The sequence below is a fragment of the Anopheles arabiensis genome, chromosome 2 (genome assembly GCF_016920715.1).
Source record: "Anopheles arabiensis isolate DONGOLA chromosome 2, AaraD3, whole genome shotgun sequence".
Taxonomy (NCBI): domain Eukaryota; kingdom Metazoa; phylum Arthropoda; class Insecta; order Diptera; family Culicidae; genus Anopheles; species Anopheles arabiensis.
Genome location: NC_053517.1, coordinates 87,470,586 through 87,492,207, shown reverse-complemented (window position 1 = coordinate 87,492,207; position 21,622 = coordinate 87,470,586). Strand labels below are relative to the sequence as shown.

The 21,622-nt window shown below is 46.0% G+C and overlaps 1 protein-coding gene across 1 annotated transcript in view; it reads right to left on the bottom strand.

Moving 5' to 3' along the window:
* Window positions 1-14,333: 14,333 nt before the first annotated feature.
* The window catches only part of LOC120894613 (signal element on autosome protein 2-like), a 75,327-nt gene continuing 68,038 nt past the window's right edge, over window positions 14,334-21,622 (bottom strand). Inside the window, exon 4 of the mRNA XM_040297326.1 lies at window positions 14,334-19,498. Within this exon, the coding sequence (XP_040153260.1) occupies window positions 17,616-19,498 (1,883 nt within the window). The 3' untranslated portion in view covers window positions 14,334-17,615. The remainder of the gene's footprint in view (window positions 19,499-21,622) is intronic.

Below are 21,622 nucleotides of genomic sequence, written 5' to 3'. Positions count from 1 at the left end.
GCCACCACCAAAGGTGTTGTTTGACGTGTTCTGGTTTATGCATTCTCGTTCCTAGGCCGATACACGTCACCCTTTTACCTCACCGTGTTTTGGGTAATGAAATTTACACCCTTTCGGGTTCCCTACGTTTATTAGAGCCGGAAATGAGAGGGCTCGTTTTCGGGTTCGATATCGGCCGTAGGAATCGAACGGCGTGACGTTGGAAAATTGATCCATTGAGGGAATGAAAGAGAGCTGAAATTTGGAAAGGTATTGCTAGTGAAAGACTGTTAAAAGAGGGTCCTATGGGATGTTTTGCCTTCAATCTCATGGTTTGTGATGTACTGAAGTAACAAGTTTGGGGGTTTTCAACAAAATTAGTTTTTTTAAAAAGGCATTAGTTAATTAAAATTTTTTTAATTATTTTATACATTTCATTTAGTTGCATGATGTCTCACCAATTTGTATAGAGACAAATTTACAAAATAAATATAAATAAACAGTGTTGGATTTGTAACAAATATCCACCTGCAGATATGCAACCTGCAGGACTACCAATCGATGCGAAAATTAACATCATGGCAGATTACCACTGTTCCTTCGATAAGGAGCCATGATGTAATTTTTAACCTTGTAATCAAATGTAACAATCGCTAGAGGCGCATGCCTGTGTTTAGTCCATAGGATGCGCAGAAATAAATACAAATGAGATTAGAGAGAAAAGGCAAATTGTTCGGAGTCGAAATTTATTTCATATCCTCAACTCGACACAGCCCTAGAATCCTTCGGTAGTCCTTGGCGGGTAGCTACAGCTGGACACTCTTGGGCGCTCTCTGGCGCAGTTGGTCAATTTGCTTACTCCCCCCTTGGCCCCTCCTCACCCTCTCACCTTGACTCGATCAGTTCGGCATAGTCCAACGATCAGTCGCTTCCTCTCCTTTTCCCACCCTCGACTCGATCAGTTCGGCTTAGTCCAACGATCAGTCGCTTCCTCCCCCTCCCTCGACCTGGTTAGTTCGGCACGTCCAACAACCAGTCAGGTTCTATTCCTTCCCTTTCCTGTGGCAATTCCGGTCGAATTTTTCACCGGTTTGTTCCTCCTTCCCCTTCCTCCATCTTTGGCCAAGTCGCGGTGGCAGTTGCACCCTCTGCCGCCCCCTCCCCCACCAAACAGTAAAACAAGTTTCTTTTTTTTGTCGTTTTGCTTGTGCTTGCCCATTAACTACACAGTAACGTGTTGCAATTAATAACAAAACCACACAAAATAACACATTTTACGTACATTATTCTACTGGCTGACAAGTTAATGCCCATACCAGAAACACTGGTAAATTATAGAGCAAAAAAAAAAAGAACGTGAGAGTGGATCGATTCGTTTCTCCCAATCTCTCCACCAATCAGACAAAAAGTGCAACATGACAAACGAAATATTCCAAAGTCGAATTACGACATCAATCATTCGCCAACTAACTGGTCCAACGGGCACTGGCACCGCCAAATGTGGTACTGCATGATCCAACCAACTACTTTCCCATCTTTCCCCCGGTTTTCCGGTTGCAGCAACTAATGAAAATCCTGTCCATCAAACAGCACGAGCTGAGCACGCGCGCGCGCGCCAGTCACAACGATTGGGATGTGTGAGGAGTTTTCAAAACCACGCTCCACATTGACACACACACACACACTAGGAGGGATGGGCGGGAGGAAGGTTTTTTTGGTGTAAAGATGCACCGAATGCAAGTGTACATGGGGATGTGCGGGACTCGGTTGTCGGTTTTTCTGACAAACTGTCAGTGTGAACGAGGGTTCGGCGGAGGTCATTTGTGACGTTAAATGGTAAAATAATAGCAAGAGACAGCGTAATGGGTAGTTTGAGGGCGCAGGATGGTTTCAAGCGGATGGGGAGAAGTGGGTAATGTTTAATCCCTCTTTTGCTCGGCCAGAAACGTGCACATATCTTATTCATAAATCAATCAAAACAGTTCACTTGCAGCGAGTGAAAAGTGAAAGGGTACAAAATGAACAAATAGGAGGGGCTTGTGGTACTAAAATCAGCCAAAAATAAGCCCTTTTGTGGTGTCTGTACTATAAAGCATACAAAAAGTATACTTTTTAAGTTGAAATTCGTATATAATTGCTTCTCCTTTTAAAGCAAAAGCTGCAATTCATAAACCTCATCACCTCAAGCCATAATACTAAGCTCAGCTACAACATACCAATACAAAACATCGTTTTACAGCACTTGTAAAACTGTTCATCCTCCCTAAAAGCAAAAGCATTCAAACACACGAACCGCTTAAGCTCGCCCCATTGGCACGATTCACTTTCACTGCCGTTGCAGCCTGCAGCACGAATGCACCGGTTGCACCGTGGTCGATTTAGCAGTGGTTCGGTGGGCACCACGGTGCACGATTGATCTCGGTTCATAAATCAGTTATATTAATTACAAACAATTTCCGAAAGTGACTCCCGTCGGGGTACCCGTAAAGCCCGCCACTCGTTCGTCTCGGGCTGCACCGCTCGGTAGGCAAACAATGGGCCTATGGGCTGCAAAACGCACCATGGCGTAGGTGGTTCATTGAATCGAAACCATTTGTTAATGCAAAAGCCGCGTGAGCCAGTGACGCTCTAGTCTGCCTGTGGTGAAGAAACTGTGCAGCAGCACGTGCATAAGCCTTCCGTACCCGGGCGTATCGGTTTACTTGGTGGGTTGCGAACGGGAACCCACTCAGCACAACGCTTTTGCGACCGACCTCGAAGTCGATGGTGCCCAGTGCATATGCAAATTAATCTCCTCTATTTGCACGTTCCGGGGGTGCATTGAAGTGCGGTGCAAATCGGTGCTGCAGTGCAAATGCAACGTTTGCCTGTCGTCTGCTTGGGTGTGCACTGTTTGCAGGATCGAACGCACAAGCAGCTGGGTTTGATAAATTTTCAAGATAATTTCGCCTGGAAGAATTAATAAATTAGCAGCGGGCTGGTGGTGGTGGTGGTGTTGGTGGTCGTTGTGATCGAAATCTCTTAAGCTTTGGCGGGCAGTAGCACCAGACCGCACACCAGCGGCAAACTGCTTTCGTGATTGCGTACACGTCTTGAGGCTCCTGTGCGCACGTAAACAAACCAATTCATCAGCACCCTTGTGAAGGTGAAGCACTTTATTGGTTTGGAAGCTTGTGAGTTAGCGCTGATCGCGAAGCCGCACAAGATTATCTTCGCTTCGTTGCAGTCACTTTTTTTTGCTTTGCCTTGCATCTTGCACATTGCGAAACACGATAAACTATCGTTCTACCACCTTCGCAGCGAATTTCTCTCTAATTGTGTCCGTGTGTGAGTGTACAGAAGCAGTGTATGAGCAGAAAGCATTACTGCACCCCTTAACGCGCTTAAACAACCCACTTCAATGCCGGTGGTGCGAACATGGGGCTCTCGAAAGCAGTTGCTTCTTCTGCAAAGCCTGGCCAGCGTTTCTCGACCAAAGCGCGAACGGCAGGATTAGATGCATCCTTCCTGCATGCGCCGAAAGCAAACCTCGGCGAACGATTGTCGATTGGTTTAATTACTATTGTCCTGCTTGGTTTACTGGTCGTTGGCGGATGTGTTGTGGATTGCTAAACGAGACGAGCGCGAAGGCGTACTTTGGTGGGCTGTGATTTTGAGGTTAGGAAAGTGGCAATTATTGGTACATTGGGTAAATTAAGATAAATCTGTTATGAAAGTTTATGGGGGTTAGTGAATGTATGAAAACGAAAGTAAAGATCTACATTTGCTTAGCATGTGGCTTATTTTGATCAAGTTTGAACTAAGCAAGACTTTTAATTTGATTTTTGACTTTTTTGATGTAACTATAACAAAATAAAGACAATTATGATAGTTAAGAATTTTAAGAGTATGATATAATTGGAATCTATTCACTCCTACTCAGCCATTTGAAGCCATTGGATAAGAGTAATTTTGTTATTAACTTCATATTTAAAAAAAAATGTAATTATTTTCCAAATATTTTTGTATGGCTCTCCCGATTTAAGAACCTCTTTTTTAATTTTATTAAACATTTAATTAAAAGATAAAGGTTTTATTTAAATAAAATCTATTGATAAGTGGTGGGAGAGGCTCAAGTAATATTGGGAAAAAATAATAAATTGTGAGTCTAAAATTCAAAATACATACATTATTCTACATAAATAATGTCTCTTCTCCTTTTCTTAAAATTATAATGCCCATTGCTCTACATGTTCCTATCAAATTAGCACGTTGAATAATAAAGCGGCCCATCTTCTGGCCATTCAATTTTGACCACCAATAAATACGCAAGCCCCAATTCCGCCCGCTCGTGGTGCATCGCAAGAAACACCTGCACTTCCGGCAATTTACCTGCTTTTCCGGTCGCGCGGCCGCCACCTGCGAGTTGGTTGCAGTCGTCCAGTGCCGCCTGCCCGTTTGCGGTCAGCCATCTTGTGAAAGCCACCTTTTCCCTCCTTCACCCACCCCTTCATCACCGTTGCTCGACAGCATTCCACGAACCCCCAACAAGTTTACTCCAATATCCACGCCGAGGAGGCAACGCCTGCTGCAGCTTGCAACTCATCCACTGCCAATTGGGAGTATCCTTAAATCCTTCCGCAGTTGGCATTGTTTTAAGTTTCTTTACCGCACTGTCTCCCCCCTCTTCCCCCCTACTCCGACTACACTCTCAAAACCCTTCTCACCTCTTGCCAATCCAATATATCGTTTTGATTGGGGCTTTCTGCGTTTTTTCTCTCCCTCCCTTCTCGTTCTTGCTCTTCTGCTTCTTCTTCTTCTTCTTGTGGGTGAGTGTTGTTGTTTCGATTCCGTGATTCCGGCACCTTCTGTCAAGGATCGAGCGACCATGTCCCGGAAAAAGGTGCGCGCTCATTCCCGCAAAACCAATGGGAAGGGGGAAGGTGGGGCGGAGTGAGGAATGGAGCAAGCGAGGCAGCACAATGGCGTTTTTGGCACACGGTTGCACTTCCACTTTTTGGCTCCAAATCGAAAGCAGGTTGTCGAGAGACGTGTGTGTGTGTGTGTGTGCCTTGATGCCCCATGCTTCCACCATTCCACTTGCGCCGCCAACGGCCAATGTGCTCATTGCAGATGCATGCGGCGTGCTTGGCTCGTTGCAACTGCAACCTTCCTACACCGCCCCATCATTCGCCATTCGCGTGCATGTGTGTCTGTGTGTGTTGAGCGCTGCGGATTTGCAGAAAATGTACCACAAAATATCCTCTCGAGCATTAAACCAATCGATAGCTATAGGTATCGGAGTGCATTCCCGAGGTTCGTCGCTAGCAGAGTTGGGCCCGCAGAAAAAAAAAACAAACGGGAAAATGCAGTTGGCAAGGGGGAAAACCGGGCCGCGCGGAGTGGTGCGGAGTGGACGGTGGATTAAATTGCACTTTGTCTGCAGTTTGGCGATGATTAGTGGCTGCAGAAGTGAAATTTGATTGCTCGCTTCGGCCCTTTTGGTGCGGGTAGCGCGGGGCCAGGTGTGGGAGTGCATGAGTGCAGGGAGATAAAGTTTGATCCTTGTTCGAAAATTGTTCTTCAGGGCGTGAGTATGTGTGTGTATGTGTGTAGAATACATGTGAAAGAGAAGGAAGGAAGTGTCTGCTGATGAGTTTTTGAAGAAGTTTACACAACGGAGCGCTCTCGAGTAGAATGCAAGCAGCGCTCGGCGAAATTAGGGTTCGGGTGCATTAAATGTTTAAATATCTATAATTATGGAAGAAGTTTTGCGCAGGGGTAAGGAGTTTATACATTATTTTACTGTGCAAAAGCATTGAATAAGTGCAGCAATGCGGCAGGAAATGCGGATAAAGTGTATTTCTAGAGGGGTTTACTTTACTGTCAGGTTAAGAGCAGGGTTGCGCTTATCAAGGTTTTTTGATTGCGCTATTGGTATACTCATGCGCTGCGTATAACGCAGCGCCATCTGTTAGAATTGAGCAGTACTATAACAAAGTGCATAGAATAGAAAACAATGAAAATTCTGTTTTAAATCTCTCTATGTTGTAAATGGGTTAAAGCGACGCCACACTGAAATAGAAATAATTTTCAACTACGTATGTACCAGAAACGAGTCGTTGTGCAATCAACGCTAATCACTAACACAATAGTAAACCGACCAAACGCATTGCCAACGTTTGGGAATGACACAATTGTACCATCCCTACCCAGCCTACTACAATCCAAAGCAGACCACCGTTTCGTTACTATAGCTGCTAGTCAGGAGCAATTCCAGCGGGCACATTACCGCGTACGTGTAACAAGTATGGCAATGCGTAGTGCGCCGATAAAAACAGACGGTCAAACGGTCTAGCTCGCTAGCACTAGACCTTCATAAATTATACCAGCTCGCGCCAGCGTGAGGTGATAAATAAAACGCAACTCCCACCGGAAGATGGACTGCCTAGCACGTTCGCGGTCGGCGCGCGAAACACGGAGAGGAAGAGACACGGGATAGGAAATTGTCTGCAGCGTCTGCCCCATCGTCAAAGCACATCGTGGCTCGCTGAACGAGCAATACATGTGTTCGGTTAAAAAAGCGTCCCGAATTTGAGTGGTCCCTTCTAGGATCAGATAAAGCCAACAGACCGACGAGCTATATATTGGAAGGACGCGTAATGGACGCACACTTCCGGATGGTGTTGCTCCTAGTGTTACCACCGTATACATACAGACGCATGGTGTTCCGCACTACCTATTGGGATCTTCGCGTTCGCGCTTCGATTATTCCAGTGGAACGAGTCCTTACGAGGCTTCGGGTGAAACCACGGAACTAATTGACATTTATGGAGCGAATCCAGGTTGCACTGCAGGATGACTTCTTCCAATTATTCCACCCAAAACCCTCTTGTGTACATCGCTTCTGCAATCTGTGTGTCTCAAATCATGATCTGGTGCTTTTGGGGATGTATCTTGGAATGTATCACAGACACTTTGCACCTTTGATTTCCAAAACAGGGACAGGGGACAGTGGGTGGCGGTATAGTATTTAGCTAATAGAACACTAAATTAATTACCGATTCGATGCCACTCGCACGCCACACACGGACATTCTGAGCCCCGCAAACATCGAGAGTGTCTTCGTGCTGGGACACTTTTCGAACAGGTTCGCTCCCGCTCGGAGTGTCTACACAACCAACGGGAGCGAACCGACACCAACAAATGTTTGAGTCATCAATAATTCACATAAATTACCGGGCTTGATGCCTTCTCGTTAACAACCCACCGAACCTGGTGGGGAACCAGCGTCAGTCGCTCCTTCATTCCTGCAAAGTTCTCACGCGTTTGGAGGAATACTTTTGCTCCCGTGACTCCGTGTTCGTTCAAGCAACGATAGAAAGAGAGAGAGAAAGATCCCGTCCATCCATAGTCGGTGAATGAGCTGGAAAATGATAGGATGGTCCAAGCCACGTAAGCGGGACACAGTGAGCGCGAGCGGAAGTTTAGGAAGTCAGTTAATTAATACGAATTAGTAGCGACATTTATTCAGGAAACTTACGAGAAGCATTCACGGGACGCTTGTTGGTGGTGGTTTTTGGTGGCTTCCCGTGCAAGACCGGCCGCAAGACAACACACACACACACACACACACACACACACACACACACACACACACACACACACACACACACACACACACACACACACACACACAAGGGCGATGCTGCGATGGGAGGTAGGATCAAAATCAACAATTAATCATGACTTCATCTTGGGGCACCGCACTAAGACAGCGAGACACGAGGGAAGCTTCCCAATAATGCAACGTTAGCGCGGCTGCTCGTCGTGCTTAATCCTAAACTTTAAGTAGCTTCATATTTCAGGACAGGAGTTAGAGGGCCCTCTGACCTGTGGGAAAACGTGTGCGGGAGCGTGTCGTCTAAGCAGTAGACAGCGACGTCTAAGCATAACAAAAGGCCCGCTTTTCCAACTGCCCCCATCCAGCGGGAAGATCCGTTTCCATTCTGATGTCAATCAATTTCGGTAGAGCTTTCATAAATTAGCAGTCTTTGGTAGCAGAACGTCTTTAATATCGTGCGCCTGTCAGCAGAGTTCTTGGAGGGATGATGCGTGTGCGTGTGTGTGCGTGTGTGTTTCTGCTATACAATTAAAAGCTTGCAATAATAGATGCGCGCAAAACTTTCTCCACCGCTCCAAAAACCTGCTGAACGCAAGGCGCAAGACTTCATCCAGTAGCTGAAGGTGTGCCGCGGCTGGTACAGCCTGATCCTAGTGGAATTGTTTAATGACTGGAGAGCGGGAGGCTGAATCGTTTCGGCGAATGTTTAATGCTAATGGGAACGCGTCTATTAAAGCGCGCTTCTGCCCGCTTGATGAAAGGTTCGGGCGTGATCGCTCATAAAGAGGCATACTTGTGTGAAAGAACGTACTTGCTGCTGCTTTATATCTCTTTTTGCATGATATTTTACAATGCGTGAGTAGTTTTGTAGCTGTAAGTGTTTTATGTATGTGTATGGAAAGCGGAAAATGTACAAGCGCAAATATGATAAGTACAAAACAAAACGTAAAAATCAAAGCAAATCGCACACAAATCATAATGAAGCTCAGGGGCAAATCGTTTCATATGAATGTAAAACTTTTTCTTTTTTTTCTACGTTTTACAACTTTTATTTTAAATTACTTTCTACATTCTACTTTCAAGCTAGGAGGAACTTTTTACCGTACCACTGCCGTCAGATATAATAATATTTTTTTTTATAATTTGGCAAACAGCTTCCAAAACCCTTTGCCAAAATCTATTGAAAAACAACAAAAGAGTTTAAAAATTACGCACAAAAAGAAAGCAATAATTCAACTTCAACCTAGCTAGCGCAAACTTTACCAAACCGTGCAACTGTGCCGAAGCATTTTAAAACAAAGAATTGAGCGCCTCGTTGCGCTTACTTACCGAAGTTTAAATTTTGAACCAAATGAATCATAAAAATATAATTGTTTTAGGTTTTTTTCTTTCTTAATTTTCCACTTTTTGCTTAATTTTGCAAAAACCGTTTCTTTCCAATTTGGATGTACTGGTAAATCAAATAAAAGATCGATAAAATCAAACAAAATATACTAATAAAATCAAATCAAATAAAACACACAATCACACAACTGATTTTTTGCTTTTATAAACGTTTTCAAATGTTTTCACTATATTTCATCCACTTTAAATGTTTTCCCGGCCACTCGTGGGGGAGGGGTTTTCTTTTGTTTTTTGTTTGTTTTTGCTTATCTCGCTTAGCTTTGTTCAGCGTACGCTCACTATCAATAATTGCAATCAATCAATCAGCAATATAATAATAGTAATAATAATAATGATAATAATAATAATCATACAATGTATAATAATCGAATATAATATATTTGCGTTTGTTTTTGTTTTGTTTTGCGTTGTCGTGTTTGTAGTTTTTTTGTTGTGTATTTGTGTTTCTGTGTGTGTGTGTTTTATATTATACTCAGTAAGGGTGTGTGAGTGTTTGTGTGTAATAGAAACTCTACGCAAACCTACGCAATTCGAGTGGTTTCACAATTCTCAACTATTCAACTCTGGTGCTAACTCGGTCATTTTCCTCCGGCTTTATAAACGTTCGCATCAATTCGCGCGCACTGTTGAACTAGTTTTTATCTGAGTTTTCGCTTTCGTTTGAATCCGTTTTGTCATTGGCGTTTTTAAATGTCTTTTTTTACAAGTTAATTTTTACACAATAAGTTAAACAACCGAAACAATACGCCATTTTGTCCGCATTTTGTTGTCCTGCATCACTGGGTTTTGTTTTGTCAATTCTTGTTCCTTTTTTCCTTCCTCCAGCTCTTCTGCTTCACGTTAAACTGTTTTGCTTGCATCAGTATAAAAATATTTGTCTTTATTTCCGCCATCATCACGCGCTTCCCCTATCCCTCCTCAACAACTACTCTACGATGGAATTCAATTAAAAGTCTGCATCGGCCCAATCGGCGAGGACAAGCGGGATAAGGAATGTTTTCTGCAAAACTGCTTAACTGTCTTTTGCAAGGTTTTATATACGTGTATGTGTGTATATGCTCAAATATATACCGTTCGTTTTATTGAACGCGATGAGAAAGAGAGATAGAGAGAAGAAAAGGAATCAATCAATACACTACGAATAGCATGTATGTAGCACTACGTATTAAGATGATGTTTTGCCCTTTTTTCTTTGCAATAATTATAGTTTGCTCGTCTCATCCACTCATCCACGCGTCTACTTGTATAGATATTGCTTATTTACAATTGCTTATGCGTTCATGTTTGCTTATCACTAGCGGAATCTGGAGAGCTCTACTAACACTGCTGGGAATGTAATGGAACTCTCTTCATCCAACCCGAACCACGAACCACTACCTCAGCGATGATCCCGGGGAAAAATTGATTTAAAATTGGCTGCGAAGTGATGAAGCACGTTGCGCGATCACTTCGCGTTTGCTAAGTGTGAGTATTTGGTATTTGCTTGCGGTTAAGCGTTCACCCGCCCGGCCCCATTCGATACCACGGTACTGGCACTAAAGTTCTAGCTTCTACTTGTGCTTTAGTAAACGGAGAAAAGTATAAGTGAAAACAGTACTAGATAGTTTCTCTCTAACGCAAACGCCATGCACACACGTGGAGGAGTATATGCGTTTTCTTAAAATTGTGTTTTATGGTTTCTTCCCTTCTTCTCAAACCGCTCAAGTCTTGTAAAATTCATACTACTCGTTAACTTTTTACATTCTCCACACTATAGAGAAGTCTATTTACAGCGCTACCGCATTTGTTTCGTACTTCGAAGCTTTTGGGCGTTATTTGCAGAGATCATTTGAACGCTGTTCCGTGTTTGTCATTTCAAACTTCAATTTTCCTTGTGTTAATGACTAGAAGTTACACACTCTCTCTTCTCTCTATCGCTCTCTCTCTCTCTCTCTCTCGCTCTCTCTCTCTCGGTTTCTCTCTTTTCAATTCAATTGCTTGTTTGTTTTGTGAAGGACTTATTGAAGGACCTTCTTCTAACTTAATGATTAAATACAGCATATAATGATTAGATAGTTTGCTCGTTTGCGCCGCGAACTTGTGCTGGGTATAGTCCGCTGGGAGCATCAGCTCCAGCCAGCCGCTTGTACTACCAGTAACGCTAACGCTAATTTAGGCCCGCTAGGATTTAGAGGTGAAGCAAAACGGGTGTCACGGGTTTCTCATCACACCGTCCCAAACGCAACCTCAAAACTTACTAAACGTACTAATGTCACTTATAGATTAGAGAGACCACGAAAACGAATTGACAATCGTTGCCAAAGATGGCGTCGGTAGGGACCTGCCGTACTTGCGATTTCTTACTTGCTGTAATAGTGTGTGTGCATCGTTGTACCAACGTAGTCGCTTGACTTATAATTGACTGTACAGAAAGTTGGGCGAAGGATAAGTAGCTTAGATGTAAGTAAACGGAACGTTTGAATGGTTTTACATAAAACTACTAGCTTAACTGTTCTAGCCTGGTGGTTCTTCCTATACATTCTTCTCGAACACGATCGCATCCTTACGCTACTTACTAATGCTGTTTTTCCTTATATATTGCACGTTTTACCCACCTACTCTTTGAAGCAGCACGCTCCCGTTACTATTTCACCTGCACCAGGAAGCAGTAGCTGCTTCGTCGAGAGAAGAGAGACAGAAACTATAAACAAACGACTGTCATGGGGTGTGGCAATCCAGTCAATCACCTGCGCTGACAATCGTTTGCAAAAAACGCGACAAATGAAACACTATCAAAACTTGGCTCGCTAGTAATATCTTACGTGGTACACATACATTTAATTCCATTCATTTCATTCACACACTCATACACACTGGGGGAAGCTCTACACAACCGCACAAGCATTCGTCTACATTTTTGCTTTTAAAACTCGATCGCTCTGGCCCTTCCCTTTAATCTTCCCTTGCTAATGAGCATCCTGTCACTTGTTGGACATCTCATCACACGGAATGGCGAGGAGGAGAATAAAAAAAGCAGGACAGCTTTCAACGTTTTGTTGTCTTCCATTGCCGTAGGCCACAATTTGTCCTTCTCTTGTAGTTCCTTCAGCGCTATCAATTTACAGAGGAACTCGTCACCATTCGGTACACAGCGGCCCAGTGTCCAATTAAATTCCATCAAGATAACGAAGTAATCGTCCTCACTTTTGCTCTTGGTCAGTGTTTTTTGTGTGAGTGTGTCTTTGTGTCCTATTTTCCAATTTCTTCAGGTGCAAACATCTTCACCAGGCGAGCGGCCGTGGCCGGAAGGAAAATGGCAAAAGTGACGGAAGGACGTTTTTTATTCTGCTCACTTCATCAGGGGGGATGGCGAAAAAAATATGACGATTTGACAAATTGGTGACGACTTGTCGGTGCGCCCTGACGTGGCCGGACAAAACGGAAGTTCGTTTATGAGAATCATTTTCCCTCACTTCCGGCTAAATGGCTAGTCTGGCGGGACACTGCCTACAGGTGACGTTGGCACTTCCAAATGAACAAAGTTATTATTTTTTTCTGTTGTGGCTAGATTGGGCGACAGTCTTGTGTTACATTTTAATAAGAGAAAAATGTCTGCATCGGGTTTTTTCCATCCTTTAGACATGACGATACAACTTTTGTATTATTTAAGAGAGAATAAAAATGCACCACAAAAGCCTCCATCTATTGGGCCACGGCATTCCTTCTCGCAGCGTAAACTTGCCAGCGAAAAGACGCCATCCGAAAAAATCTTCCACTGTCAATAATCAATCAACGCGTCTGCGTCTGTAGCAACCGCAGCAAACGCGTCATGAATGGCAATTTACGACGGAAGCAAATAAAATCAACTTCCTTTCCTCGCACAACACGCGCCACGATGACAACGACAGCGACTGAAAGCGACAATGCTTCGTACATCCAAGCCTTCCCGCCCTGCTCACACAAAAAAAAGCATCCCGGAAGTTAGTCAAAGAAGAAAAGAAACTTTGCTATTTTAAAACGAGCTGGTTCGTAAAATGAAAAAGTGTTTCGTTTCAATTCCCTCACTTGCTCACTCACTCACTCACTACACTCACTGAGTGTAATCGTAGGTGTGGGGGGAAGGGACTATCATAAGAGTTCCTCCTCAACGCCGGATGTAGGCCGTGTATCTTCAAGCCGGGATGGCAGCGTCGACGTCACCGGCAAACATCCTGCATTGGCGGCAGGCAGGCAGGCCGACGGATGTGGCGTTGCGGGCGGGTGAAAACTAGTTTTAATTAAACAACTTTAATCGTTTTCAGCATCTTTTCAAGAATACGCCGGCACGTTGGCCTGCCTGAGCTGATCATCAAAGGATGCTTCAGCAGTCTTTTGCTAAGAGCTTCCGGTTTCCTGTGCCGCCCGACCGTCCGCACCAAGTGCTCTCGTATGTAGAGTGTAGAGTTTTAAGTAAATGCTTCCCCATTTTCCCCCATTTCCATTCACGCACATTCTCACACACACACTCTCGTACTCACAGCCAGAAACTCACACACATACACACGCTTACACGTTTTTGCAGGCAGGGGTTTTGGATCACACGGAAGTGTCTTCCAAAAACTACCATCAGCCTCGGAACGGAAGAGTTTTCTTTAGCAATAGTTTGCCTCAGCACACACTTCACAGGCCCGCATTACTTGGCGCCGTTTGCATGGCCAAATGTATGTGTGTGTGTGTGTGTTTGTCTGTGAGCAGGAACATTCACATTCTCATCCGATTGCTTCCTGTAGCCTCCCCGAAGCCCTCATGCATATGCTCATGGACCTCACTGTGGAGCTGTGGAGTTAAATATTTACAGTACACGATTTCTTGTTTGCTTATGTCCTAATTCGTTGTTTCAGAAACGTTTGCTACTTCGTTCAGAATGTCGTTGCATCGGGGGTGTTTTTTGTTTTCGTTTTTTTTCTTTTGCCTTAATCATTGTTTGTTTTCTCTCGTTGCATTGCCATGTCCTTTGCATTTCAAGTGACAGTTCACGTGAAGGAGTTTATAAATATGTTTTAAAGGAAATTTCACTGCTCTGGAGATACAAATACACATAGGAATAAGTTAAAAATAGGACTACGATGTTGGTTCTAAAAATATGTATGACTAGATGTTCTAAAAACAAGGCTTAAATAGTAGAAAAGAACTTTAAATAATTGTTTGATATTGCTCAATAAATGAAGCTGCTTACGATTTGTGCATTTTACAGAAGGAATAAATATAAAATTGCGCTATTATAAATCAAACATCAAGCAGAAACCATAAAATAGTATTGTAAAAATCGTTACATTCAGACTAGAGGACTACGCAGAGGTACTGCAGACAGATCAAGAGTTGATTCACGACGAGATTCAGACGAACTTCTTACGCAGTAGCGGTAGAAAGGGTAGCCGAGGGGCAGAACTGCTGCCTCCGTCAGCGGGAAAGTAAACCTACGAACCAAACCAGTTACGGACTAGATGAAGACTAGATTTTCATTTTGCGTGTTGTTAAGTACATTGCTAGTGTCTAGGAGCTTATCGATGAAAAAGTAATTCTCTACAATGCTTACAAAACTACGAGATCTTTACACAGTGCTTTGCCTAGCTTGCCAACTTGCTTAAAACTCTTTTGCATTTGTTCCTGATGTTTGCGCCCTCTACCCCCCAAAACAGCTGCCCAAAAAGGTACAAACTAAAACACTGTTAACAGTATGGCCTTATCGTTTCCGCTCATTTACACACTTTAACCCATACACTCCACACACTCTTGTTCACGGTTTATTATTTGTTATTGCCAAGCGTTAATAGTTTAGATCGAAAGTTTTCATTATTGCTTTAGTGATTCACTTTTCGCTCTTCGCTCTCCTGCGCTTCCGTTCTCATTTACTCTAAGCATTGCTTTAAACGTGTTTTTTATCATTCTAAGGTGCTTTTAACATAGTTAAGGAAAGAAAACGGTTCCTCTCTCTCTCTTGTTGTTGAAAGTTTTCATTTCCATTGTTCTTGTTTGGTTGTTTCTCTGTTTGAGGCTATGAATCGCAAATCTGATTTGCTGCAGCATATCGTTCTACGGTTTACTGCTTTTTTTTTAAACTAAGTTGACTTGAGTTAATTTTGTTATATGTTTTTCTTTTTTTTATTTAATTTGATTTTGTTTGTATTTGAACCAAAATGTTTGAAATTGGTTTAGAAACGATAGCTTGTTTTGTTGGACTTTCCGCTTTTCTCCTTTTGCTTCTCTGTTCACGTTTCCTTTCCTTAATGGACGTATTGGTGACGTTTAAAACTTTTACTTAACAAGTTTACTTATACATGCCATGATGATGATGATGATCGTTCAATTGCTTCGTGTTGCTTCATATTTAATTGCTCTTTATGTTACATTTTTTGAGTGCCGTGTAAAAAGAGAAATAAAAAGGGAACCATCAGCACGGTGACTTTGATTAATTGAGTGACTTTAAAATAAAGCGAATTTCCCAACCCGTTTTGACGCGAACATCCACTCCAGCAAAAGCGTCAAGCGTTCAGTTGTGTCCTAGGTAGAACACCTTACCCCGCTATTTTTGTCGCTGGTTATAGCCGTGGGTGGCCGTCGGCTGGCGTTCGGTCACTAATGATCCATTTGCCACCCCATTCTTCCCACCTCCACGTAGCACACGTAAGTGTACACACCTCACATGGCGTGGCGTGACTAGGACACTCGCTCGCTGCCCCCGGTAAAAAAAATACCCAGGTTCCCAGGTGAAGGGTGAAAAATATATGTTTTCTTCACGCCCCGGACTGAAGGTGACGATTAGATTAGTGCAAGATTTATGATGCGAGCCGTGCGAGCTCAAATCAAGCCATTTGCTTCCTCCCTCCCATATCGTCACCCTCTGCTTGCTGATAATGAGTCAGCGGGCTTTTGCCGTGCGGGGAAACATAAACCTGTAGGGAAATGGTAAAGTGACGCATGAACGTTAAATTATATAAATAAAGAGGATTGGAGCTGCTTTTCGCCATTGTCGAAAATATGTTAATAGATGGTTTTTAAGGTTTTGTTACCCATCTTCTCCATTTTGCTTTGCCTTGCTTTTCATTTCCCTGTTATAAAACTCTCTTATTGCTGTTAGTGTTACTGCACATACTGCCATTGCTGTTCGTTTCCAACTTGCGGTAGCATTTTTACTCCCGCCATCTTGTCAGCACTTTGATGCAGCTGTAGCGTTTCCTTAATATACTTTTAACGTTGCTGCATTTGTGTGTGTTCTTCTTGTTTTAGGATAGGAATTTCTAAAGTTTAGCTTATGTAGAAAGTAATTGCTGACTCGCTTCTTACTAGTTGCTTGTGTGTTGTGTGTATGAGTGTGAAAGTGTGTGTGTGTGTTTGGGGTGTTTGTTTTTTCACTACGCGTTAAATGCAATAGAGCTAGAGAGGATACATAAGAGCACATCATACCGATCTGCGTGCGCGGGCTGGACCGAACACTTGCTTGATCTTTTCCACTTTAATGCGGTAATTAATCTGACTGTGAGTGTCTGCCACCGCATCACGCAGATCTAGTTTAGGGCCCGCCAAAATTAATTGAATCGTAGTAGTAAGTTAATTGAATCGAATTGCACAGGACGCATACGCAGCTCCGACAGGTTCGTCGCTGGTGGCATTGCTTTAGATATTCTTCTCTTCTTACTATACACACACGCCGAGCACCGGGTTCCAGTATTTTCTATTTAGTTGTGTGCTCACGCGCCTATCTCACCTCTCCAGCACGCTATAACTGTTCTACAACTGTCTACGGCTTTCGCTCAAACCCTGAATTGTTACGGTCTACGCGGCGCGGGACACTATGCAAGTCTGTTTCCTACTGGTGGAGGAGGTGTTAAGTGGGAGTTAAGGACATTTGGGGACCTCTGTTTTCTGTTTACTTTGTTTCCTTACCGTCTTTTTCCTTTTTTTCGTTTTGTTAGATGTATAAGGGTGTAAATATAATATATGTATATGTATATATATATATACTTTGTGTATATAAAGGTTTCATTAGGTATCGAATCCAGCGTCAGCCTGCTTCCGTAATCCAATCTTTTGCAATTTTTCTTTCTACGGCGCTTTGTTTTCGGGAGTTTGGTTTGCTTTGTTTTTTTTAAAGAGAGTAAGAGGTTCATTTAAAACGTTTGCTATATGCATGACTAATGGTAATGACTAGGTAAAAGGGGAGTGATGGGGAGGGGGGAACTAGACAACACCGTGTAGCTGTTGTTGTATGCTGTTCGAGAGCGGGGAGGGGCACAGAATGATCTATTGTTTTGCGATCGCTATCTCCTTTTGCTACAGTTGGAATAGTGTTTCTCTTTCTCTCTCTCTCTGTGTCTGTGTATGTTTGTTTATGTATAGCGGTGTTTCTAGTTGCTCCACAGTTTGTTCCTACACAGCCCCGTTCCCCATCTTCGCTCTAAAGCAGACTTGCGTAACTGTGAGCCCGCTTGCAAGTAATAACGCTTGATGAGAAGTTTAGTTTGAGGGAAAGAAAAACACAATCAAATGCTTAAGTGACTACTTACGAACCGCGCGCCCGCAATGCGCCTAGATGTATGCAATTCAGCAGTGCAAAAACGAGTTATTGTTGCCGCGCGGCGATCCCGCTTCATACCGTCGCTTGCTGCGCCGGTTACCCGGCAAAGTTGACGTTTATCTGCACGGCTGCAGCGGCCGCCGCGGCAGCCGCAGCAGCCGCCGCCGCCGCCGCCGCCGCCGGATGCTGGTGCTGATGTAGTTGGAGGTGCGGATGGTGCTGCTGGTGCGGGCTGTGGTGATGGGGCTGATGCGCTGTCGTCGTCGTTAGGATGGCGCCCGGACCGAGCACGGCGGCGGCTGCTGCCGCTGCTGCCGCTGCCGCCGCCGCTGCCGTCCCCGAGCCCGGCGATGCAGTACCGACCAGCCGGCCGGCGGACTGGAGGTTTTTCATCACAAAGATGCTGCCCGTACCGTTCGGGGCGCCCGGGCTGATGGTAAGATGGTGAGGTACCGGTGACAGGGGCGACGGACACGCCATGGCATCGTCCGACTCGTCGCCCTCGATATCGACGTTCCGTTCGCGCTTCAGCGCAACCGGCTGGCGCCGCTCGGACAGCGGCGTCGAGCGCAAATCGTCCAGCGAGGAACCGTCGAGCGAGCCGGGTGACATCGGCGACATCAGGGGCGACTGTGGCGCACCGTCCTCCTTGAAGCAGGCCGACTCCAGATGCTTGTTGAGGTACGACTTAAGCGCGAACGTTTTGTGACACCGACCGCACTGGTAGTTCTTGTCGATCGAGTGCGTCTGCATGTGGGCGCGCAGGTTCGACCGGTCGGCAAACGCTTTGCCGCAGTGTGCGCATCCGTACGGCTTCTCGCCCGTGTGCGACCGCAGATGGCCCTGGAGCAGCCAGGGCCGGGAGAAAAGCTTCCCACACACCCCGCAGCTGTGCGACAGCTTGTGCGTGAGCACGTGCATGGCCAGCGCGGGCATGGAGACGTACGCCTTGCCGCACGTGTGGCACTTCTTGGCCGACTGCGAGTCCAGGCTGCGGTGCGTTTGCTTGTGGCGCGACAGATTGCTCGAGGTGGCGTACTGCTTGCCGCACTCGGTGCACGTGTACTTGGCCTTGTTCTCCAGGGCCGTCTTCGGGTCGGCCATCTTCTTCTTCGACCGGCCATCGCTCACGAAGAACGCCTCGTACGTGTAGGCGACCGTTTTCGACCCGTTCCGGCCCTCCGAGTCGGACGATTCGGCCGACTGGCCCAGCTCGTCCGAGGACGAGTCCATGCTGGTGGCATCGTGCGCCGCGTACCCGGGCAGCGTGTTGGTGCTGTTGCGGTTCTCGTTCTGCTCCGGCGAGCCGGGGGAGTGCGGTACCGTTGTCGCGGGCGGTGACTGCAGCGGTAGGGGCGAGGGTGAAGCCGTCTGATGAAGCTGTTGCTGCTGCTGCTGAGGATGTGCTTGAAGCGGCCGCCGGTCGGGCTCGGCGATGGCGGGTTTCGGCGGCACTACTAGCACCACCGGGGCCGGGGTGGATTGCTGCACCGAGGGCGAGGGCGATTGCTGCTGGGCGAGCAGTTGGTGCGGTGCCGGCGGCGGTAGGAATGCCGTCGACGCGCTCAGGTCCAGGATGGCGTGGGCCGCGTGCAGGTCCTCCTCGGCCGGGATGCGCAGCTCGTAGCTCGGTCGGGGCGGCCTGTCGTCCAGCGAGTACGGCCGGTAGATGTCCTTCTTCTTGGGCGGGAGCGAGAGGGCAGTCCCGGTGCTGGTGAAGCACATCGCGAGGGACTTCTTCTGCGCGGGAGAACGCTGTGGACTGTCCGTGCCGGCACTGGGCGCAGCTGGCGGTGAGGCGGAGGAGGCGGTTGCAGGTGTTGCACAGTGTTGGACAGGTGCGAGTGCAACGAACTGTTGCTGTGAAGAGGACTGCTGTTGTTGTTGTTGCTGCTGTTGCTGCTGTTGGTAGCTTGAAGACTCCGGGTCCAGCTTTGGCAGGTAGGCGGTAAAGTGATGCGTAATGTCCTGACCGTAACCTGGAATCGAGGGGTACAAAGACAAACAAAAAGAGACGATTAGTGTCATGTACATTAGGAATAGAAGGCACACCAGCAAACAGTTCTACAAGCTCTGCTCACAGTGTGCTGTATCAATCAATAAAGAGAGAGAAAGAGAACGAATGACAAACGTCATCAGGTCCCAGTCGTCCAGTGCAGTCAGACTGCCGACTTCATTGACCCGATGTTTGGCGAAGTTGCTCCCCAAAGTCGTAAATCCGGCATTTGGAACGAGCCCAGCGTCGCCAGTGGAAGCAACAGTCGTCATCAAAGCGACCGACCCTCCCCATCCCCATCATCATCCCCAGCAGCTGACTATGCGTCAGTGCTATAAATCTCCCCACTCTACTGCTCAGTGAGTCTCTTCTGGACGGGGCAGGGATTTCTGCACCCAGACGAAAAACAATCCAATTCCATCCGAATGCACAGACCGGCTGCAAGCATTCTGCAACGGTCTGCTGCCTTTGCTGAGTCGTTCCACTCCGTCCCAAAATCAACACGATGAGCTATATGTGTTGCTCTTACCACTGTACACGCACACACCCACTGGTCACGTTGCACCGTTTACTGCAGTGCCGCACCACGACCCGTTTATACTCCCCATTTTTTGGGGGCATCTTCAACCGAAGAACAGCGTTCGGAACACGCAATGAGCGGCTGAAGATGTTTTCCACAGACGCCAAACAACAACCCACCGCGCACGACACGCTGGACGATTCCCCATTCATACGTGGTCGTCGGGCAGATCCTTTCAGGCAAAGAACACTCTCTGTATGTGTGCTCCATACCCACCCGTTCTCCCATTTCCATTTCGCCATTTCACTGACATTTGATTCGTTTTGGTTTTGGCTTCGTCTGACCGCAAGAATAAAACGTTCTACCTCACTACTCCTCCCCACCGTTACTCTGTCGATGATGGAACTGCGTTGACTCTTCGATGCGGTCGTCGCTTGCGTGCCGTGGACCGTGGAATCCTTCTTCTCTTTTCTTTGCCATTTTTTTCCTTTTTCTGCTGTGTTGTTTTGGAGTTGAAAATGAGAAAATTGTTGCTCAAGCTACTTTGCTTCGCTGCGGAGCGATCGTCGGGGTCTGGACTTTCATGCATTCTCGGTCACGAAATTGCAAATTTCCGAAGCTTTCTCCCCGCTACACGGATGAATGGAAAACTTCATTTTCCAATCGCTGGCTGGCGCCAACGGGCGCGGCGAGTGGCTAGTTTTAGTTTTTCCCCGAAAGGTAGACGGCGGCGGTGGCGGCAATCTCCGGTGATCTCACTGCTCACGCTGTTGAGCCTGAGGTCGTAGCCACGTGGTCGTTCCAGGCCATGCCGCTCCAAAATGTCAATCCCAAGGACTTGGGTTTTTTGTTAGATTGCAGCAACAGTAGAAGCCTCCTCGCAGAGAAAGGGGAAGGTACACTGGTACGGGCATTCGTTATTTTTTCCCAACCACTTTTCCCACCCAAACCTCCAATCCCTGGTTTTGGCGCTCGTCTACTCGTCCCCGTACCACATTTATATTCATTTTTCGGCATCTCGGGGGAGGGCATGTCACGTCATCAAACCAGCCATGCCATGCTACAGCCCATGCTGCGAGAGTGTGGAAAGGAAACGAGAGAAGGAGAGAGAGAGAACCAGACTTTGCGTTTTGCGAAAGAAAGTGGTTCGAAACGGATGGGTTCCGGTACACGCTCCTTTTTTGCACATCGAAACGAGCCGATGGATGGGTTTGGATTTTCTACCGCATTGCAGCACTTTCCGGCACTTGCCGGAGGTTTCTCTGTGTGTTTGTGTGTGTGTGTGTGTGTGTGTGGTGACCGGGAACTGACGAAACGTGGCACACGCTCTATGGACGGAGGAGTGGAGAGGTTTTTTTTTGGGGCGAAATTGTTGGCCCTCAGCCGAAGCACGGCGTGTTGGTGTTTATAAAATCTGTTTTCGAATATTTTAATCGCGCTTCACGTTTCTGCGGTTTGTGGTGTTCGGGTCACTTGAAGCCAAAACAACAACAAAAAAATATCCTAAAAGACTGCGCTCAAAGCTGCAGCAATTTTTGACGCGAAAGTTCAAGTGTGTGCAGCAGCAGCAGCAGTGGCGTCCGACTC